Source organism: Ilyonectria robusta, assembly GCF_021365365.1.
Source record: "Ilyonectria robusta strain PMI_751 chromosome Unknown BGZ61scaffold_1, whole genome shotgun sequence".
NCBI lineage: Eukaryota > Fungi > Ascomycota > Sordariomycetes > Hypocreales > Nectriaceae > Ilyonectria > Ilyonectria robusta.
The window spans coordinates 4,498,993-4,518,038 of NW_025764435.1; the positions used below are offsets into that span (position 1 = coordinate 4,498,993).

At 54.0% G+C, this 19,046-nt stretch overlaps 5 protein-coding genes across 5 annotated transcripts; 2 read left to right on the top strand and 3 right to left on the bottom strand.

Annotated features, from left to right (window-relative positions):
* Positions 1-1,339: 1,339 nt before the first annotated feature.
* BGZ61DRAFT_29480 (uncharacterized protein) lies at positions 1,340-5,962 on the top strand. The gene is made up of 3 exons (XM_046238619.1): positions 1,340-1,934; positions 2,087-2,803; positions 2,858-5,962. The coding sequence occupies exons 1-3, from the start codon at positions 1,792-1,794 to the stop codon at positions 5,790-5,792; spliced, it is 3,795 nt and encodes a 1,264-aa protein (XP_046113007.1). The 5' UTR covers positions 1,340-1,791; the 3' UTR covers positions 5,793-5,962.
* Positions 5,963-6,566: 604 nt separating this feature from the next.
* BGZ61DRAFT_29475 (uncharacterized protein) lies at positions 6,567-7,746 on the bottom strand. Its single transcript, XM_046238617.1, has one exon. The coding sequence runs from the start codon at positions 7,384-7,386 to the stop codon at positions 6,745-6,747; it is 642 nt and encodes a 213-aa protein (XP_046113008.1). The 5' UTR covers positions 7,387-7,746; the 3' UTR covers positions 6,567-6,744.
* Positions 7,747-8,629: 883 nt separating this feature from the next.
* BGZ61DRAFT_337645 (amino acid permease/ SLC12A domain-containing protein) lies at positions 8,630-10,505 on the top strand (the record flags this gene model as incomplete). Its single annotated transcript, XM_046239063.1, has 4 exons — positions 8,630-8,836; positions 8,922-10,207; positions 10,255-10,404; positions 10,466-10,505. The coding sequence occupies 4 exons, from the start codon at positions 8,630-8,632 to the stop codon at positions 10,503-10,505; spliced, it is 1,683 nt and encodes a 560-aa protein (XP_046113009.1).
* A 1,274-nt stretch (positions 10,506-11,779) lies between these two features.
* BGZ61DRAFT_439788 (uncharacterized protein) lies at positions 11,780-16,789 on the bottom strand. The gene has a single exon (XM_046244393.1). It carries the CDS (start codon positions 16,365-16,367, stop codon positions 11,949-11,951), a length of 4,419 nt encoding a protein of 1,472 aa, XP_046113010.1. The 5' UTR covers positions 16,368-16,789; the 3' UTR covers positions 11,780-11,948.
* Positions 16,790-16,945: 156 nt separating this feature from the next.
* BGZ61DRAFT_439790 (uncharacterized protein) lies at positions 16,946-18,312 on the bottom strand (the record flags this gene model as incomplete). The annotated part of the gene is made up of 2 exons (XM_046244394.1): positions 17,658-18,312; positions 16,946-17,604 (listed from the first exon to the last, which is right to left on the bottom strand). Coding segments are annotated over exons 1-2 (697 nt in total), but the record flags the coding sequence as incomplete, so codon positions are not given.
* Positions 18,313-19,046: the final 734 nt, after the last annotated feature.

The following is a 19,046-nucleotide window of genomic DNA, read 5'->3' on the forward strand; positions in this document are numbered from 1 at the left end:
GCTGCCAGGTGGCGGTTGGTGGGCGCCTGGGCTCTGGTGGCTTAGGTGCGGTGAGTGGTACGAACACAGGGTCCTCGACTGATCCGTCTACGCGTACGCCTGATAACTTGCATCCTAAAAATTAGGCTACCTAACCTGATAATAGGACTTATGATGGAAACGATATGGCTAATTTCTTTCTTTAGCATTTCTTTCTTAGTTTCCAGGTGGTAAAGTTTTCTTCCTGTTTCCCCTTCCTCGTACACACGACTTTCTGCGCACTTGCTATTTTGGATAGAGTCTATGCCGCAAAGAGGTGAGGGCTACACAATATAATATGGTGCACTCATACAAAAGCCATGTACCGCACACGTGTGAATAACAAAGTTGCCTGTGCTAATAACAACATCAAACAAGTTGGCGGATTGTCTCCGGATTATATAATGATCCGATGCTTCCACAATGCGTTCCAAAGTGCTCTCACGTGCCAGAGTGCTCATTCGCCGGTTCAACGAACGGCCTCGGAGCATGATGCGTGCACGGGCTGATGTCATGGGTACATATAAAGCGGCATCTGTCACATGGGAAGGGATCGTCGTATCGTTAAGAGGTGGTCTACTGGCTATGATCATCTGGGCTATGGAGTAATTCATTTTTGTTTCGTAGATGAAGCAAACATAGCAGATTTGGGTCTCATCTCGACGTTGTCCCTAAATGTTATAATGAGTAAGGAATGGATTGCGCCATTTGAAGTACCCTCGGTCAAAGCGAACTGTTGCCACGGGTTTGCCTTAAGAAGCTGTTAATGACTTGAGCTGCCATAGCATTGTGCGCAAACTTCTTGAGTCAACTTCAACATGGCATCGCGTTTCTATGAAGCCAATCAAGTACCCCTCATGAAGTCATTGCTTCCATTACTTGCAAAATATTGGCCGATATGTAGCTGTAATTGGAATGCATCCCCAACACGTTCTTGGCTGTTCAACGCCCGCGATGTGACGTAGATGAGTTGAACTCGGATTGCCTCTGGCTCCAACACTTGGTTGCGCGTTCCCAAATGGCTGGCTGTCGCTGAGTCTACCCGTTAGCACCTTTTACTGTGCCTTGTATCGAAAAATATGTTGGAGATCAAGATAGCAAATCAAGCTTCGGTCGACTTCGATGACGTCTGCGTGCTTCTGATAGCGGCGCAGAGTCGCTGCAGTGTCTCAAGGTGGTGTACCTAGGCGGTCTAGGCCACCCAGGCTTGGAAGCGAACTGCTAAAACCTGGTGGGGGGGAGATGACACCACTGGGACCACACCGCGGGCGTTCGGGTCTGGGATCAAAGGCGTCAATCCGGCTTCACCACTCCCTCTTTTTACTCACTGACGTCCTAAGAATAATGCTCGCCTACGATTCATAAATCCAGCCCGCGGTTTGAAGAACCCTTCGTCTCCATCCTCGTTTGCGCCGCCTGTCTCGCTTTCGTCTCGTGTCGCGTCGCAGGAAAATCCCCCGGCGTTCACGGAACCTGAAGCGACGAACCCCTGCAAGCTTTGTCCCAGGCAAAGCTTCGCCCCAGGCAAAAAGTCCACATAGGTCGATTGGCTTCACGGCGTCGCCAACTGCCAGAGCTTCCTCAGCTCCTCAGCTTCCTCTCGCTCCACCAACCGGCTTTGTCGCGACATTGCTCGCTTTCTTGATTCGCTGCATCTTCTACCCATCATCACGACTCTGCGTGGCCTCCAACAGCCGGCCTCACTTCGCCCTCCCGCCGCGCGACGAGCTGCCGCCGGTCGCAGCCAGCTCCGATAACAGCACCACCTCCGCCATGGCCGAGTCTGCCGGTTCCATCATGACTGGCAACGGCGCCGCCCACATCAACGGCAAGTCGAATGGCCAGCCTCTTGGTCGTCGAAGGACCAGCAGGAAGCGCCGCAGTCCCCTGCTCTGGACGTTCAACGTCGTCGCAAGGTTCGTTTCTCCCGTTGCCACGTCCCTATCAGCCCAGACTTTGTGGCTGGCCTCGTGCATGGCGCGTCCTGTCGCTGCAGATGCTGCAGTCGCTACAGTCGCATGGCATCATCATCTGCAGGACATCACCAACTGATTTGTGGATATTATAGACTCGCGACCTGGGCTGCCATCCTCACCATCCTCTTCCGATGCCCCTCCTCCCCCGAGACTTGCGACGAGAGCTCACCGTTCATCTGCCGACCCTACTTCCAAGTCAAGAACGCCGTGTCACCTCATCTCCAACCCTACTACGACGAATTCGCCGCACCCTACGTCGAGATTGCTCGACCATACTACGAGACCGTCCATGAGAGGGCCTGGAAGCCCACTCGCGCATACGCTATCCAATATGGAGCCCCCTGGGTGGAGAAAGCACAGGAGCACGCCTGGGCCCAGTGGCAGAAGAACGGACAACCTCAGCTTGCCAAGTACCAAGGTATCGCGCAGGAGAAGTACGATGAGTCTGTTGCCCCGTATGTGAGCCAGGCCACCTATACCGTTGGTCCATACTACGACATTGCTCGCACCAACGCCCTCCAAGTATATTACGAGTACGTTCTCCCGGGCTACGAGTTTGTCCACCCATACATGATCAAGGGCTATGATGCGGCCTCGGATTTCACCACTAGTACCGCCCTCCCCACTGCCTACTGGGCATGGAACAAGTCGTATGTCTTCCTAGACGCTAAAGTCTGGCCTCACTTGCGAGTTGTCTACAACGAGAACGTAGAACCTCAGCTGGTTCGCATTGGAGAGCGTCTCGGACGTTTCAATGCCCGGGACAAGGTCAAGACCTCCCAAGCCTCGCAAGAAAAGGTACCATCCAGGTGAGTTCCTTCATACCTCCCCCCAAACACATATCGCTGACATAGCGTTTTTAGCTCTGTGACGGATTCAGTGCCCTCATCGTTCATCAAGCCAGCCCCGCAGAGTACAGCTTCTCCGGAAACCACCTCGCAGCAACCTGTGGCTAGTGAAAGCCTCAAGACTAAGGAGGTCCCTGAGCCCAGCCCTGAGCCCAATTCTGATCTTGAAGCCGAGGACGTTGCCGGCCAGTATGTCAACCCCGTGCAGGCACCGCCGGCCGACGAGAACGAGACCGAAGGCCGCAGGAAAGCTCGCGAGATGGTTGCCCAGGATCTTGAGACCTGGCAGAACAAGTTTGCTACACAGGCTGACGACGGTGCTGCTGATATGGAGGACCGTGTCGACGAGATTGCGGATCGCATGATTGAGCAAAATGCCAAGGTCACCGGCAGGGCACTATTTGACGAGCTCGAGTCCACCATTGATTTAGAGCTCCGGGAACTCAAATCCAAGATCTCATCGCTTGTGGAAGTGGCTGACGAGAGGCCGGATAGCGTCCAAGGACAAGTTCTCGACGCCGTTCGATCCGCGGGTGTGGCCATTAAGACGAGGGCACTGGCAATTCGACAGTGGCGCGAAAGCTACGACAAGGAGCTGCAGAACACCGTCATTGCCGTCGCCGATGTCCACTTCCAGATCCTTGACGAGACCCGGAATCTTGCCCTGCAGCACATTGGCATGAGATGGGCCTGGACAGAGGGCGTCACCTACAAGGACTGGGCCAAATACCACGAGTTGAAAGCCACTCTCAACGAGTGGACTGAGCAGCTCAAGCAACTCATCGTCACCCACCCTGCCTTGCTGGAGGCTCAAGATGCCTCGGCGCAGGTGGAAGATGAAGGCATGGAAATCGCCTCGGCTGCGGCTAGGGAACTGGCTCGACTTAAAGAGGTCGCTCGCTGGAAGATTTCTGCTGGGGATGCTACAGATAACTTCGACAGCGAGGAAATGAAGATGGCTGCTGAGGCTGCCACTTTGGCCGCCACTGTCGCGGCTGCCGAGAAGGAACAAGCAGCTACTGAAGCCGTTGTCGAGGACATCAGTGATACTGAGTTCTCGTACGCAGAATCTGTTTTTGACGAAAAGGACACCGCATCTATCGATACATCATCCACTGACGATGACGCCGCCCCTACCACCGCTGCTAGAGAGCCTGAACTCAGGTTTGAGGAGTTTGACTCTTTGGTCGGAGAGCCCATTGAGGAAGCCACCTCGTCGATACCCGAAGCTGATCAAGACGACTCAGCTGATGATGCCGAAACTGTCACGATTAGCTTGGCTGACGGCACCGAGACCGAGACTATCAGTTTGGCTGGAGCAAGCGAACCTTCCGACAACATCGACAAGACGTCTTTAGTTGCTACAGACACGATCGAGGAAATCAGCACCGAAGCCTCGAGCCTCATGGACGAAGCCAAAGAGACACTTAGCAGCATTGCGGACCAGATCTTGGAAACTGCGGAGGACCTACCAATTGCGGAGCCTGAGTCTATCGCCAGTGTGGTTGAGGAGTTGTCCAGTGAGATTTCAGAGGCGTCTTCTTCTCCCGATGCCACTGATGCTACGGATGCTGCCGAACACGAGGACGCGACCTTGACCGATTATCTTGTTTCAGAAGCATCTGAGGCGCTTGTGGGTGATGGTACTTACACAATCGCCAGCAACGAGAGCGAAGAACCGGCTTCCGTGGATGGTGAAGATGAGTCTAGCCACACCGACATCGACGAAGATGTTCTCCGTGATGAGACGCCGATTTCAGAGGAAAAGCCCGTCAAACGCGTAATGTTCGGTGCTGCTGCCCAAGAAGTCCCTAACCGCCAGATAGTTCTCGAGGATTACGAAGACGACGACGTCGTTGGGAAAGCTACGGGCGCTGCCCAGGCAGCCTACTCTAGCGCCGTCTCTCGTGCATCTGAGCAATACTCGAGTGCGCTCTCCGTTGTGTCTGCCCAGATTTATGGAACTCCCAAACCTGTCCATGGGCAGCTCTTATCCTCGGTCTCCAACGCTTACCAGAGTGCCGTCTCGGCGGCCAGCGAAAAGTTCAACAATGCCGTGGAGGGCATTAAGGGCACGCCTGCAACCCCCACCACGACCCCTACCTTTGTGGACTGGCAGAATGTCGAGGCAATCGCCGCTCAAAGACTCAACGAAGGGCGACTTTGGGCTGAGGTGCAGTATCAGAGTGCTCTTATTGCACTCGGCCTCGCCACCAGTGCCACGCCGACTCCGTCAACTGTCATGGAGAAATATTATGAGCAGGCCAAGTTCAACTATTACGCTGGTCTTGGAATTGCCCAGGATCGATACTATAGCTTCATGGCTGGAGCCTCATCGGCGCTTTCGTCCATGACGGCTACGCCTACCCCCACCTCAACTCCAACCAATGTCGCTGAGTCTGCTTCTTCAATTGCGTCCGTGGCCTACGAGTCGGCAGCTTCTGCTCTTTCCGCAGCGGGCAATGGCGTTGCGTCGGCTGCTCAGGCAGTGGACGACTCCGTTTCCTCCGTTGTTGATGCTGCGAACGAGCAAATCTCGAATGCTGGCATTGCCATTGCCGACACTTGGGGCAATGTCGTAGCGGAAATCAGTGCGCAGGTCTATGGAGAGCCGACACACACTGCACAGATTGCTTGGTATGAGCATATCTTCAGTGATATTGGTTCTTATGCCGCTGCAGCAACTGACGCTGTAACAAACAAGGCACACTCTGCATCGGACTCTGCTGCCACCGTCGCCGGTGACGCGTCGAAGCAATACGAGGCGGTGAATGAGCTTGTATCAGAGCTTATTAGTGGGAAGGAACCCTCCTTCTCTGAAAGTGTGCTCTCAAGACTACACGCAGCCTACACCACGGCGGCTGCAAGTGTCGGAAGTCTGGCCAACGCAGCGAGCCAGGCGACAGAGGCAGTTAAAGAGAAGGTCCAGAACATTAGGGACGAATTGTAAGGAGGAGAACCGAGGCTGAAGTGAAGCCACGCTCTTTTGGACGATACCCAAGTTGATATGACGATCGTTTGATGCCATATTTTGAGGACGAGATGAAAATGACATTTGAGAAGGCCGGGGAGGTTTGACAGCGGGAGTTACCGACAAGGATGGAATAATGGGTGTGATTGATGGGACTTGGACGTCGTTCGTGATTGGCGGTGGACAAGAGCTTGTACTCTGCCATGACAGCCCTGGAGATGTGTCTACGGCGACACCGAGACCAACCCATGTGACCACAAGGAGGAGGGGGGCAAACCTGGTTGTACGGAGCAAGATCTGAGAGACCGCTATGCCGGCTCAGGAGGCACCAATGGGCTGGGCTCGAGGTGCATATGCCCTTGATTGTTTTGATATTCTATGCGGCGTCAGGTGGGGATTTGGTGCTGGGCTGTGGTCGGCAACACAGGCATGGCGCTGAGCACACGCTCCCAAGATATCCCTGAGATACGACAATCTGATGTTTTTGTTTTTGCTTCTTACCTGAACGTCCACGCACGCTCCCTCTTGTGATTCATGTGTCAGACCACGGCCTTGAGAAGGACCTCTCCTCCACATCCTCGGTTCGCATCCTCGGTTATCGCGGTTTGGGCTGTGGTATGACCGCCAAGAGAGACGCTTTCCAACGCTGTGGAACCACCCGTTTCGGTAACCCTGAGCTTCGGGGTCTTGGTGAACATGGTCGATGCAGTTATCCTGCTGCCTAAACAGTCTAGCCCGTCATGGTGCAGCGATGACGAGCTACGGGCCCTTATGATTCGATGCTGGGTCCTGGAGGATCGGCAATGCGTCGATTCATTCAAGGTAACTGAGTATTAGGAAAGGCTCCTAACAGGCTTTCGATAAGGTTAATATGTGGGCATCCTTTTCAACAGCACCGGTGTGAGCCGTTCTGCCGATAGGTACAGTCCGTTTACGGAAGAGAGGGGGACCGACTGTCCAACAGCGGCATCCCCGCGCGGCGCTTGAGTGGAAGAAGTTGGACTTTCTGGACCTTCGGAGCTTTCTCAACGGGTGGGGTGTCGTTCACGGACCAATGGCACAAGCGACACAGGGGACAGGGTGTGAGAAGATGGCATTGGTTGTTAGGTATGTTCCAGCATTTGGGAGACGCTCGACAGGGAAGCTCCAACGGAACGTTGTATCTCGCAGCGCCCGCGGGGGGGAACACCCAATTGATGGCGTGGTGACCACGGGACCAGCGTCGTACTCTGGGACGAGGAGGATGAGAGCTGAGGTGGCGGTTCGTCTGATTGTTTTCCTGGCAGCATGGGGCGCAGGGATTGAGGCCGGGGAACAGGGAGGGGATGAGCTTGGAGGCGGATAGACCTTGACCGACACCCGGGCTAACGAGTGAGTGGTGATGGATGTGAGGGATTAGAAAAGGTTTGGGATTGGAGACGGAATCTGGAAATGAGGCTAGACTTACAGCGTAGGATGCTGCTGGGGGAGGGTGCCGAGGTTGGTTGTGACGGTTGATGGGGTGTTTTATGTAAAGGAAATATAACTGCTGTGGATGTCGCCATACATGTTCTTTCAGTCCGAGTCGTATCATTCATTCCTCAAACTAGGTAATAAGCCCTACTGCTCTCCGGCGAAACGCCAGAACCTTCAGAACCACACACGCACACGCACACAATTGTCGGCATCGAGCACCAAGAAATTGCAACGTAGCGCAGGGTCGATGTCGATCTCTCTCCCATGGCGTCTTAGACGTGCCTCGTCGCCCGTGGGGGAAGCCCAAGCGGCTTACTCCGTACTTACTTGCGCAGGACGGAGTCCCCGAAGGGAACGGGGGCTTGCTGTAGCGCGACGCCCCAGGCCCTTATCGGAGCTAGCGCCCTGTACGCTAGGGGGAGAGGCGCTCTGGGGATGCGCTCCGGCGCTCTGGGGATGAGGCTATTTTGCAGCCTCTCGGCCCAACTCTTCGCCTCTTGCGCGGGGAGCAACTGCGTGCCCCTCCACGACGGGACAGTTGCAGTCGAGGTCGAGCGTGGTCAGACATGGCAATCAATAATCAGGGTCCCTATTGGCCTGCAAAGGGGAACCAACATGGACCCCCAGTCGCTGAACGTCGCCGTCAATCTTCTCCATATCGGGTATGCTGGGCCGCGGCCTCGAGAGCCAACGAAAGCCCGGGAGAAAATCTCCCATGCAAGAAATTCCACGCGACAGCCCTGAAGACGCGGATATGTACGTTGGACGCCACCGAGGCGCCTCTCTTCGTCGACTCCGAGCTGTAGGCCTGCGAATTGGTGGGTTCCTCTTCTCGAGAACCAGCATCAGCAGCACCGTCTTCTCTCATCCCGGGCGTAGATTACGTGCGACACCCATGTGCGGCCGTGTCTCTCCACACGGGACTTGGATCGCCGAGGTGTAGATAGGCAGCATGTGGACTGTACTCCGTAACTTACGTCGTATAGATATGGAGACTTGGTGTAGTAGTACCTACTATGGGAGCTACTGCGATACGGCGGATCGGCGCCCGTATATAAACCTCGCCGATGGCCCGGCTGTTGGTTCCGTCTAGGCTCCTTGGCTCTGCATTCCTCTCTTGGCATTCTGCGTGCATCGGTTTGTGTTACCAAGTCGCCATTTTGAGACATCGTTTTTGGGAAATACCTAGCCAGAGCGCGCGAGAAAAGAAACCACGCCCTCAGTCTAACTTCGCCTTACGGCCCATGGAATTCTTCGCCATCTTCTTTTCCCTCTTCAAATCTCTCCATTGAGAGACACCGATAGTCTCTCTTTCGAACCTCACCCGACTCAAACGTCAACGACCACTCATTAGATCTGCGATGGCTTCAACTGGCATATCCTCGACACCGCCGGCCTACTCGTCCGACCATGAGAAGAGAGGCGGCCCCGAATCGCTTCCCTCACCTATCGACGACCTTCACATGACACTTTCCCACACGGTCAACAAAGATGCCACCCACCGCAAGCTCAAAGCCCGCCATATCCAGCTCATTGGCATTGGTGGTACCATCGGCACTGCTCTTTATGTGCGTACTTATGAGATGAACCGGCCTTACTCCCCGTGAAATTGCGTTCCATGTGCTCATCCATGTCTGTCTTGTCGTCTTGCAGGTTCAAATCGGCAAAGGTCTGCTCAATGGAGGCCCTGCTAGCTTGTTCATCGCCTTCACAATCTGGTGCAGTTTTATCCTGGCCATCACCCTGTGCATGGCTGAGATGGTGACCTACCTGCCTATTTCGTCCCCTTTTATTCGATTCGCTGGTCGCTATGTTGACGAGGCCTTTGGCTTTGCTGCTGGCTGGAACTTCTTCGTCTTCGAGGCCGTGCTTGTCCCTTTCGAGGTCACCGCGTGCAACCTGATCATCCATTTCTGGAGCGATGCTGTTCCAACAGGCGCCATCATTGCCATCATCATCGTACTATATGCGCTCATCAATGTCCTCGCTGTGCAATGGTACGGCGAAACTGAATTCTGGGCTGCCCTCGGCAAGGTTCTCCTCATCATCGGCCTCATCATCTTCACCTTCATCGTCATGGTCGGCGGAAACCCCCAACACGACGCTTTCGGGTTCCGGTATTGGAAAAATCCAGGTGCTTTTACTGAGCTGTACTACGGAGGCTCGCTGGGTCGCTTCCTCGGATTCCTCCAGTGTGTGATTCAAGCTTCCTTCACCATTGCCGGTCCCGACTACGTCTCCATGGCTGCTGGAGAGGCCGAGAACCCGCGATCCATCATGCCCCGGGCCTTCAATGCCGTGTTCTACCGTCTCACAACATTCTTCGTCCTTGGATCGCTCTGCGTGGGAATCCTGGTTCCCTTCAACGACGCAGAGCTGTCGGCTGCCTTCAAGAATGCCGAGCCCGGTGCCGCAGCCTCACCCTACGTCGTCGCCATGAACCGACTTGGAATCCCAGTCCTTCCCCATATTGTCAACGCCATGGTGTTGCTGTCTGCCTTTTCCGCCGGCAACTCCTACGTGTACTGCGCTTCGCGATCGCTCTATGGTCTTGCCCTGGAAGGAAAGGCGCCCAAGTTCTTCACCATTTGCACTCGGAATGGTGTTCCCCTGTACTGTGTGATTGTGGTTCTACTCATCGCCTTGCTTTCATTCCTCCAGCTCTCCAACAACACTGCCGTTGTCCTGGATTGGTTCGTGTCCCTTGTTACCGCATCCCAGCTCATCAACTTCTCCTGCATGTGTGTGTCCTATCTGTGCTTCTACCGTGCGCTCAAAGCACAGGGAATCAGCCGAGATACGCTCCCCTACAAGTCTATCTTGATGCCCTACGCAGCTTACTATGGATTGGTCGGAACCTTCATCATGACCTTTGTTGGAGGATACACCGTGTTTTTGCCCTTTGAGGGTTACTGGAACGTGCCGGACTTCCTCTTCTCGTGAGACAGACCCAAAGAACATCAATGGACTCTACTAACGGCAATAGGTACACCATGGTTGGGGTCTTTCCTGTGCTCTACGTTGGATGGAAGTTGATCCACAAAACAAAAATCCATAAGCCTGAAGATGTTGACCTGAAGAAGGATCTTGATACTGTGGCGGAATACGAACAGAACTATATCCCTCAACCACCATCGTGAGTTTAATTTTGTGATTCGAGAATAAAGAAGAATAAAGAGAAGCTAACTATCATATAGGAGTTGGTTTGAGAAGATATTGGACAAGCTGTTTGCCTAAGGTAAAATAACCTGTGGTAGCATGTTTCTTCTGCTGTGATTTCTGCATAGTAATTAGACAGAGCAAGCTGCTGGGGCACGCCTAACAGCTGCCTTAGAAAATAGAAGCCCAAATCTGTCCGGAGACACCCGAATTCGCGAGTGAGGTTTGTGACACTTATTGAAATTCGCAAGGACACCATAATCCTTAATCCCTACATCATATGGCGAGCACCCATTCTTCCAATACGCATCTGCCATAGGTCACTCCAAGCCCACTAATTGCTTTTGTTATTTACTCTTCCCATCTTCACACGTCATACATGACCCCGGCGTGTATTTGCTGGGCCACGGCTTCTTCTGGATGTCCTTCGTGTCCACGTTGGAGGGCACCCAACAGTCTCGACCCCAACTAATAGCTCGAATGCATGGCTCCAAGCTCCAAACATGGGACGATGCAATAAGGTGACTGCACATGGGGTGTACGTAACGGACAGGGAGGCACATGGTCGGTACTGATATCTTGGCTGTTCGCCTGTTTGCTGTTTCTGCCAGGGTAGTTTGAGAATACACGATGGTGGATTTCGTATCATAGGAACAATAATAAACGAAAGTCAAGAAAGATCATGAGCACTTGAAGAATGCGCCTGGAAGTTGTGTTTAGAAATGATCACGGGGGGCCTCACGAGAGGGATGTCGGCGCCACTTGACAACCAAAACATGCTTTCAAGCGGGAGTATTCCTACTCGCACACATACACATTGCTATTCACGTAAAATTACAGATTCTATCAACCAAGCTTTAGCTACATGAATATACCTAGCATGTGCGTAGTCGAAGGGTGCATTCTTAGGCCAGAAGCACAACAGTGATATTAAATCTGGGCCAGTAAATGAATAAAAAACAGTTGTTAGGATATATCTTAAGAATGAATCTTATTAAATGTCTTTTCCTAAGCTACTATATCAGGCGCATTAAGAATAGCACCTTCTAAAATCGGGTATGCACTGGAGTGTGCAAGTAGCAACCTGTATATGCCTGACTAGCACTCGATATTCTTTCATAAGTAGCTAGGTGATTGATCGAAATTGGCACTGCAAAGAATACTAATATGCGTGGATGATTTTGAAGGCAATCTGACTGTGATTCAATACCCCTTGAAAACATGTAGACTAATTGAGGGGCCGGCGTAATGAATGACGACAAGTTCCCATGACGAGATGCTCGAACCTAAGTTAGACCAATAGTTTGGTGTGAATATTGAAACTTTGGTTGAGTCACTGTTTCGATGTGGACTTCTTCTCAGCAAGACATATTATATAGAAACAAACATTAACTTTTATCCTACTTGCAATCTAAAACATTTCTATCCAAAATCTAGGACTCTTTTCCATTCTACCGCTCACGAATTGAGACTTGTGTTGTTATGGACAGCTTAGTTCACAAACCTCCAAACCTTTATCTCTCAGGAACTCCGATTGTATCCTTGAGACTCACTCTGTGATCCCCCAAGATGTCGCGCCGGGCCGCATTCAACAACCTTGCCGTGGTCTAATCTCAGACACCAATTTGCATCCTCCACCGCCTCAAGGCGGTGGGCAATTGTGATGACTGTACTCTTGGACAACTCCTCTCTCAAGATACGCTGTACTCTGGCAGCGGTCGCGCGGTCGATGGACGCCGTAGCTTCATCCAGGATGACCAACCCGCTCCTCCGTAGGACCGCCCGGCCGATGCCCACGAGTTGTCGTTGTCCTTGGCTGAGATTCTTGCCGCCGGCGTCAATTTGCGAGTAAAGACCCCATTCTTCACCAAGGACACGATGGATGGCGTTGTTACATTCGATGTCGGTGAACTTGCCTTCCGGGTCAATGTTGTCACGCAAGGTTCCAGGGAACAGCGTTGGATCTTGCTGAATAAAGGTGACTCGGTTTCGCAGGGCTGTGCGGTTTACTTGAGACAGATCAATGCTTCCAATGGTGACTTGACCGTCGCAGGGTGCTTGAGTCGCTAGGAGGGCGTTGGCAATCGTCGACTTGCCGGATCCGGTGCGACCCAAGACAGCGCATGTGGAACCACCAGGAATCTCAAAGGAGACCTTGTCAAGAACAGAGGGGAGGTCATCAGCGTACTTGAACGACATGGCATTGAAACAAACACTGTCGCATGGCCGTGGCCAGTCCTCAGGTGGCTCGATATCGCCAGTTGGTTCCTCAGGAATTCGGTTCAGGGCATTGACACGTTCCAACGAAACCGCGTCGAGCTGCAGGGATGCGAACCTTTCGCAGAGCTGCTGAACAGCGCTCATCGCAACAGTAGTCTGAGTCAAGACGAAACCAACTGCACTCGCGGGTGTGCCGTACCACACCATGAACAGGATCAAGATGGCGCGCATACAGGCTGAAGAAGTGCCTAGTCTGAAGTCCAGCCAAAACGCCATGCTCCAGAAGAAGTGATCCTGTTTCTGAAAGTCATCCACGGCGTCCAAGTGTCTGTCTTGGAAGTGACCCTCGACCCGCAACGCGCGGATGGTCACGAGGCCGTCTTGCATGACGCCGATGTTGGCGATGATTGGGGTCAAGTATCTCATCTCCATGCGGCGCAGACACCGGGAGACTGGCACGTAAAGTCGGAAAAAGTATACAAAGAGCAATGCGACGCAGATAAGGATGATGATCAGTGATGGCTGGTGAGTCATAATGGCGACCAGACTAAGGATCAGGGCAATCAGGTTGTACACGAAGGACTCCAGAGGAGACAGAATGCCGCCATCAACCATGCCCATATCAGCAATCAGGCGGTTCTTCAGCTGACTCGTCGGAGTGATGTCGTGGTAGCGGAACGAAGCTTTGCTAACCTTCTCGATAGCGATCCTGAACAGGCCACGCGCAGCGTTGATGCTGATGCGGGCTAGGAGGAGCTGGGCGATGCCGTATGATACAATTTGCGCACCAGAGAGTCCGGCTAAGACATAAATCCACGGCTTGGGTTGCTGGCTAGGGTTGGGAAGGCCCCAGTAACTGCTGATCATGATCTCGGAGGTGTTGGCGGATTCGTTGCCCCATGCCTCGAGGAGGCGGGCTCGGGCGATGTCGCAGTATCGAGATAGGCCATAGAAAATAGCCAAGAAGATCCAGAGATGCCATCCGCCAGCCGTCATGTACCTGACAAAGATCGACAGAGGAACCCCGCCAGTCTCAGATGGCTCCTCTGGGGCCTCCTTTGTCCCTGCAATGTCACCTGGCTGGTCATCCTGGATTGTCTCATGGGTTTGAGCGCCGACGTGTCCGGAGTCGGAGTGACGAGGGTGGGCGAGTTCAGACTGTAGCTCGAGCAGAGACAAGACGTGCGCACGACCATCGGCAATATCAATAACTTGATCCGAATGTCGAAGAACCAGGTCATCACGGTGCGTAACCATGACGATAGTCCGGCCTTCTGCCAAAGGACCACAGAGGAAGCGCTTAACAATGGTGGCAGCAGTATCGTGATCCAGGGGGGCGAGGGGGTCGTCGAGAAGGAGAATGCGGCATTGGCTGTAAACTGCCCGGGCGAGGGCAACGCGTGCCTTTTGACCGCCAGAAAGACCGATGCCTCCCTCCTCCAGCTTGGTCTGATCTCCCTTGGGGAAAATAGCAAGATCGGGAACCAAGGCACAGGCATTGAGCACCTCGCGATATCGGACCGGATCATATCCCTGGTGGAAGAGGATGTTCTCACGGATGGTCTTGTTCTGAAGCCAAGGAAGCTGCTGTGCGTATGCGACTGGCTCATCAGGCCTGGAGAAATGGCCACCCCGGTGCTCCATCTCGTTGAGCATGGCAAGGAGAAGGCTGGACTTTCCGGAGCCGACCTTTCCTCGGATGACATGTAGACCCGTGGTGAACTTGAGGGTGAGATCACGAAGAACCAAGTGATCCGTAGAGGGCCGAGAGAAGGATGCACCGGAGAACTCAAAGTCCTTGCTGGCCGCGGTGTTGGACTCCTCATCCCTATCTGGCTCAGACATGTACTTGTTGACACGCTCGACTGGGGTGGTCGCCTTCCAGTATGCCGAGATAAGGTCGAATGCCTCCTTGACACTGGACTCCAAGTGACCAAAGAGCTGCAGCGATGGCCAGATGACGTCGTTGGGAAGACCCTGTCCAAGGATGAGAGTGTACAAGGTGATACTAGCGAGAGGGTACGTTGCGCCACCAAGGACGTTGACCGAGGAGATTGCCGCACCAACATGGGAAATCTGAAGCCGTTTGGCCATCTCCAGGTCTCGGAACTTCATGATCCTGCTACTCCACGACGATGTCCAGCCGTTCAGCTTGAGGGGTCGGCTAGCCTCAACGAAGTGCGACACCGCCTGGGCGCGCCTGTCAGAATGAGCCGCTCTCTCGCGCTCGAGCTTGATGGACTCGCGAACAAGCAAGGAGTTGAAAGAGAGAAAGAAGACCATCAGCCCAAAACCGATGCACGACGGCCATCCCATGATGTCGATGAGGTAGTACACGGTGAAGATGACCTTGATGGGCTGAGAGATGACCTTGGAGAATTCCCAGAATCGTTGGGAAATTTCGTAAGTATCCCCACGGACCAGGTTGACGACTTTTGCGTTGGAGGCGGACTGGGCTTGACCGTCGTTGCTAGAAACCTTGGCCTTCTTGCGACGACAAACCCGAGCAAAGAACCTCGAAAACTTGCTGGAAGATTGCAGAGAGTCAGGATAGGCATCGGCGGCAGTGGGATCCTTTTCTGTGCTTTCGGACCCAGGCACGGCTCGGGTCAGGAGTTTTCCAAACAGTCCGATGAAGGTTTCTCCGCGAGATCTCTCGTACGCCTTGCGAGCGTACCATCCAGCCGTGGTCTTTGAGACTTGGCGGATGGAATCGATGCCCAGCATCACGACACACCACAGGGCGGCCTCGGAGGGTTCGCCGTTGTCGAGGGCGTTGTAAAGCTTGCTCGTCAACCGGATGCCAGACACCTCAGAAACTTTTTCAACTATGGAGAGAGAGGTCGCGAGAAAGAGATCCAACCCATTGGCTTCGATGAGGCAGGGTAGAAGCTTGCCTTCAAGCTCGCGGAAGGCCATGTACAACCGGGTGTGCTGGAACTCAAAGGGAAGCTGCCACACGTCCTCGACGGTGATCTCTCGGTTCTTAGCCGCGAATGCCAGAGGATAGACCCAAGACATGGTCCAGAATTGGAAGAGAGTGAGGTTGTCTTCAGGGCTGCGAAGGTGGCTGGATGACGGGAGGCGTGGGCTTCCGATGTCCGAGATATCCCACGACGGGTCCCGCAGAGGCATGTTTCCAATTATGATGATGGCGAGAGAAGTGAGAATGGCTCTGGAGGCATGGATGGAACCCGAGATTTCGATTCTAGGATCCAGGAAGTGAACCGCGTAGATGGCCAAGCTCGAGAACAGAAGCAGCAGATATTGAAGCAGGAGGAGTTTTGGAGTCTTCGTTGGGCGATCAACCGAGGTGATGAGTGTGGCCACGAGCCATGGAACAGTCTCAAGCATGAAGATCGGACGACCGGGATTAAGAATAACGCAGACAATGGATAGGGCGAGTCCGATGAAGGAGATGATTTCGAGACAGAAGGTCGACGCGGTCCACCGCCTGCCCTTGCGAGGTTGCGGAGCATCCTCTTGGGCGAAGGGCTTCAACCAACGGGGCAATAGCTTGTCGAACTTGTTACGGCCGGCATATATGATGAGTGTAAAAAGGGACAGGACGGCCAGGGCGAGGGTGATGCGGGTGTCAGGTCCTGAAACTGCACCAGCACGGATTCGCTGAAGGAGTTTCTGATGAGAACCAAATGGAGTGAGAGGAACTCGGATTTGCCCAGGCTCTTCAAGAGCATTAGCGAAGTGAGCAGACGTCATGATGATTTGGAGCAGCCCGGGGCTCGTTCGTCAGTTGTGAGGATGGAAACGAAGGAGAAACATGGAAATTCCAACGGCCGAGAAGGGCTGGGTGAAGAAAAAATGAAGGAAAAATATTGGGCTCGGTATCTAAATATGGGCCGCCGAGGAGCCTTGTGGTCTATGCCAAAGGGGTTGAACGTCGAGAGAGTTGCAATCTGTAAAACAATATCCAGATAGGTTGCGGGATGAACTCTGGTGCTGAACCTTACCGAACCCGGCGAACAACAAGGTGGAAGAGGCGGCGAGGGAGCCAAAGCGGTTGTTGCATATGCCACAAGGTCCGCCTAGGCCATTGATGGCGAACTGCGAACAATGCCCACGACCGGACTGCGCAATCGACGTCCGCCAGGCAAAGGTCGAGCTGGGCTTGCTTCGGTGAGGCGGAGGCCGGAGAGGTGAGCGCTGAGCGGTTGGAGCTGGAGCTACCCCTCAGCATGTGAGAACCGTGAGGTCCTGTCACGTTGTTAGCGCTGTGACGGCGTATCAGGGCCTAGGGTGCAGTGGAGAAATGCTTGAAGCAACGGACATGGGTGATGGTGGAGTTGGAGGTTGGGAAGCGAGTCATGGAATGCCGACCCGTACGGTGTGGAAGATGCGGCCAGGACGGAGTGGCAGGTCAATCGGCTGGTCAATTGGTTTTTGACGCGGTGTATTATTTTCAATTGAGTCAAATGGAGGTTCTGCGATGCCATGGACGGGCACTGTTCAAGGCCTTAGCAACTGCAAAGCCATTGTCCACACTCTAGAAGTGCCGTCCATTGAATAGGTCGGGCGTGATAAAAGGTCATTAAATTCGGCCAGCCTCGGCTGCGTCGTGACGACTCGCTAAACAGAATATTCGTTTGTACGTATACAGGTATTTTCAGTCTCAGTTCTCCTCGAACCGGCCCATGCATTAGATCATCAGAGCTCCTCCAACAAACGCCATCGACAGCATGGTGACGATGCTGCCCAGGCCAGTAACGGACCACGCCTGCAGGGCCGACGCAGCGTCGGCGCTCTGGCTGGACGAGGCCGCACCGGAGGTCGCAGAAGTGCCCGCCGAGGCGGTGGTGGTCGAGCTGTCAGAGGTCGAGTTGGTGTCGACGAGAGCGGACAGGGCACTGTCGTCGGTGAAGGAGGCCTTGACGGAGGAGGCGTTGGTGCACACAGAGGGAGCGTCGGCAGAGCCCTTAACGAACGTGGCGGCGATGCACTGTAGAAGAAAGAATCAATCACCGCTCGGAATAGAGACACAAGGAGACAAACCTGGTACAGCAGACCGTCGGCAGCGGAGGAGACAACGCTCACAACGCCCTTCTTGCCAATGTAACTCTCGTTGACGGTGATCTGGGGCTCGCAGAAGTCGCCCAAGCCGCTCTGCTGGACAATGGGGAACAGCTGCTCCCAGCCCGACTTGGCCTTCTGGTCGGAAGTGACGCGGAACAGCCAGTTGGCCTGCTGGTGAGTGGAGCGCACGGCGATGGCCTCGCCGCCGACGTGGAACTCGACAAGCTTGCTCGAGTCGGAGAAGTCGGGGGTGAAGCCGCCGCAGGGGGAGTCGCCCTCGTTGTCGTCGCTGAAGCCGATGGACGCAGGGTACCTGAGCTCGAAGTGGGCCAGCGAGAGGCCGCAGAGGGCGGCGGCGGAGAGGAGGGTGTTGGAGCGCATGTTGGAGGAGTGGTGGTGATGGTTAGTGTGGAGGTGTAGGAGGAGGATTGGAAGTATCAAGGACCCAGCAACACTCAGTGATTCACTGGAGCAGAAAAACAGAACCTTTATACGGAAGAGGAACCTGAATATGGAGAAGACCAAGGAGAATGAAACTCGAATCCGGGCGCGTCAATGGCTTTTTGTAGCTCGCGTGCGGAATCGGAGGCTAAGGCAGGTGAGCAACGGCCAGCATGCGATGGTGTAACTTGGGGGAGCCCGACAGCCCGGGTTTGGCTGCTGTACCACTCAATGCGGCTACATCGGATACGGCAGAGGGTTTGAGTCGATTCGTATGAAACAGCCTCGCCGTGGTGTGACAAGTGGGAGTGGTTGAGACTGAGATTGGCACTATGAGTTTACACCATCGCCTGTCTTACATCTTACACGCGCAGGCCCAGGATATTGGAGTTTTGGAGTTGATTGCTTTTACTCTGCTTGCCCTCCAAAGATGCGATTCTGGTTCCTCTCTACAACACCTCTCCGAGTATCACAGCAGTACCCAGCATACGCCCAGCAAATACTCGCTCATACCACCATTGATGGAAGAGCGGCATCGCTAAAAACGTGGGGAGACGACCATAAAGGTGCAAAAGGTCGCGGCTTGGCGAACCAAGTGGGATCGTGTACAGGCGAGATCGACAGGGATCAGCACCGATCCAATCGGGACGGCGCTGGCGCACGGGCCCTGAGGTTGTTTGAGCAAGTTTACTCCTCTTTTTCCCACTGACGGATTGCAAGGTCAGCCAGCGATGACTTCAGCCCAAGCCTGATTTGGCTGCTGTCATGCTCTCTTACAAGAGGCAAAACAGCGCGTTTTGGTGGCAGATGCCTTCGGATCTCGGATACCCGGCACAGACACGGGGAAGGAGAATGCAATACTGCAGAGTGAGCAAGATAACGTGAGGCAAAGGCAACGGCACCATGATCCGAGAAACGAGACGCAAA

Bases quoted from the DNA above. Each gene is read 5' to 3' on its own strand.
- BGZ61DRAFT_29480 (XM_046238619.1), top strand. From the start codon at position 1,792: ATGGCCGAGTCTGCCGGTTCCATCATGACTGGCAACGGCGCCGCCCAC. The intron at 1,935-2,086 runs GTTCGTTTCTCC...TGGATATTATAG, and splicing joins ACGTTCAACGTCGTCGCAAG to ACTCGCGACCTGGGCTGCCA. The intron at 2,804-2,857 runs GTGAGTTCCTTC...TAGCGTTTTTAG, and splicing joins CAAGAAAAGGTACCATCCAG to CTCTGTGACGGATTCAGTGC.
- BGZ61DRAFT_29475 (XM_046238617.1), bottom strand. From the start codon at position 7,386: ATGATACGACTCGGACTGAAAGAACATGTATGGCGACATCCACAGCAG.
- BGZ61DRAFT_439788 (XM_046244393.1), bottom strand. From the start codon at position 16,367: ATGACGTCTGCTCACTTCGCTAATGCTCTTGAAGAGCCTGGGCAAATC.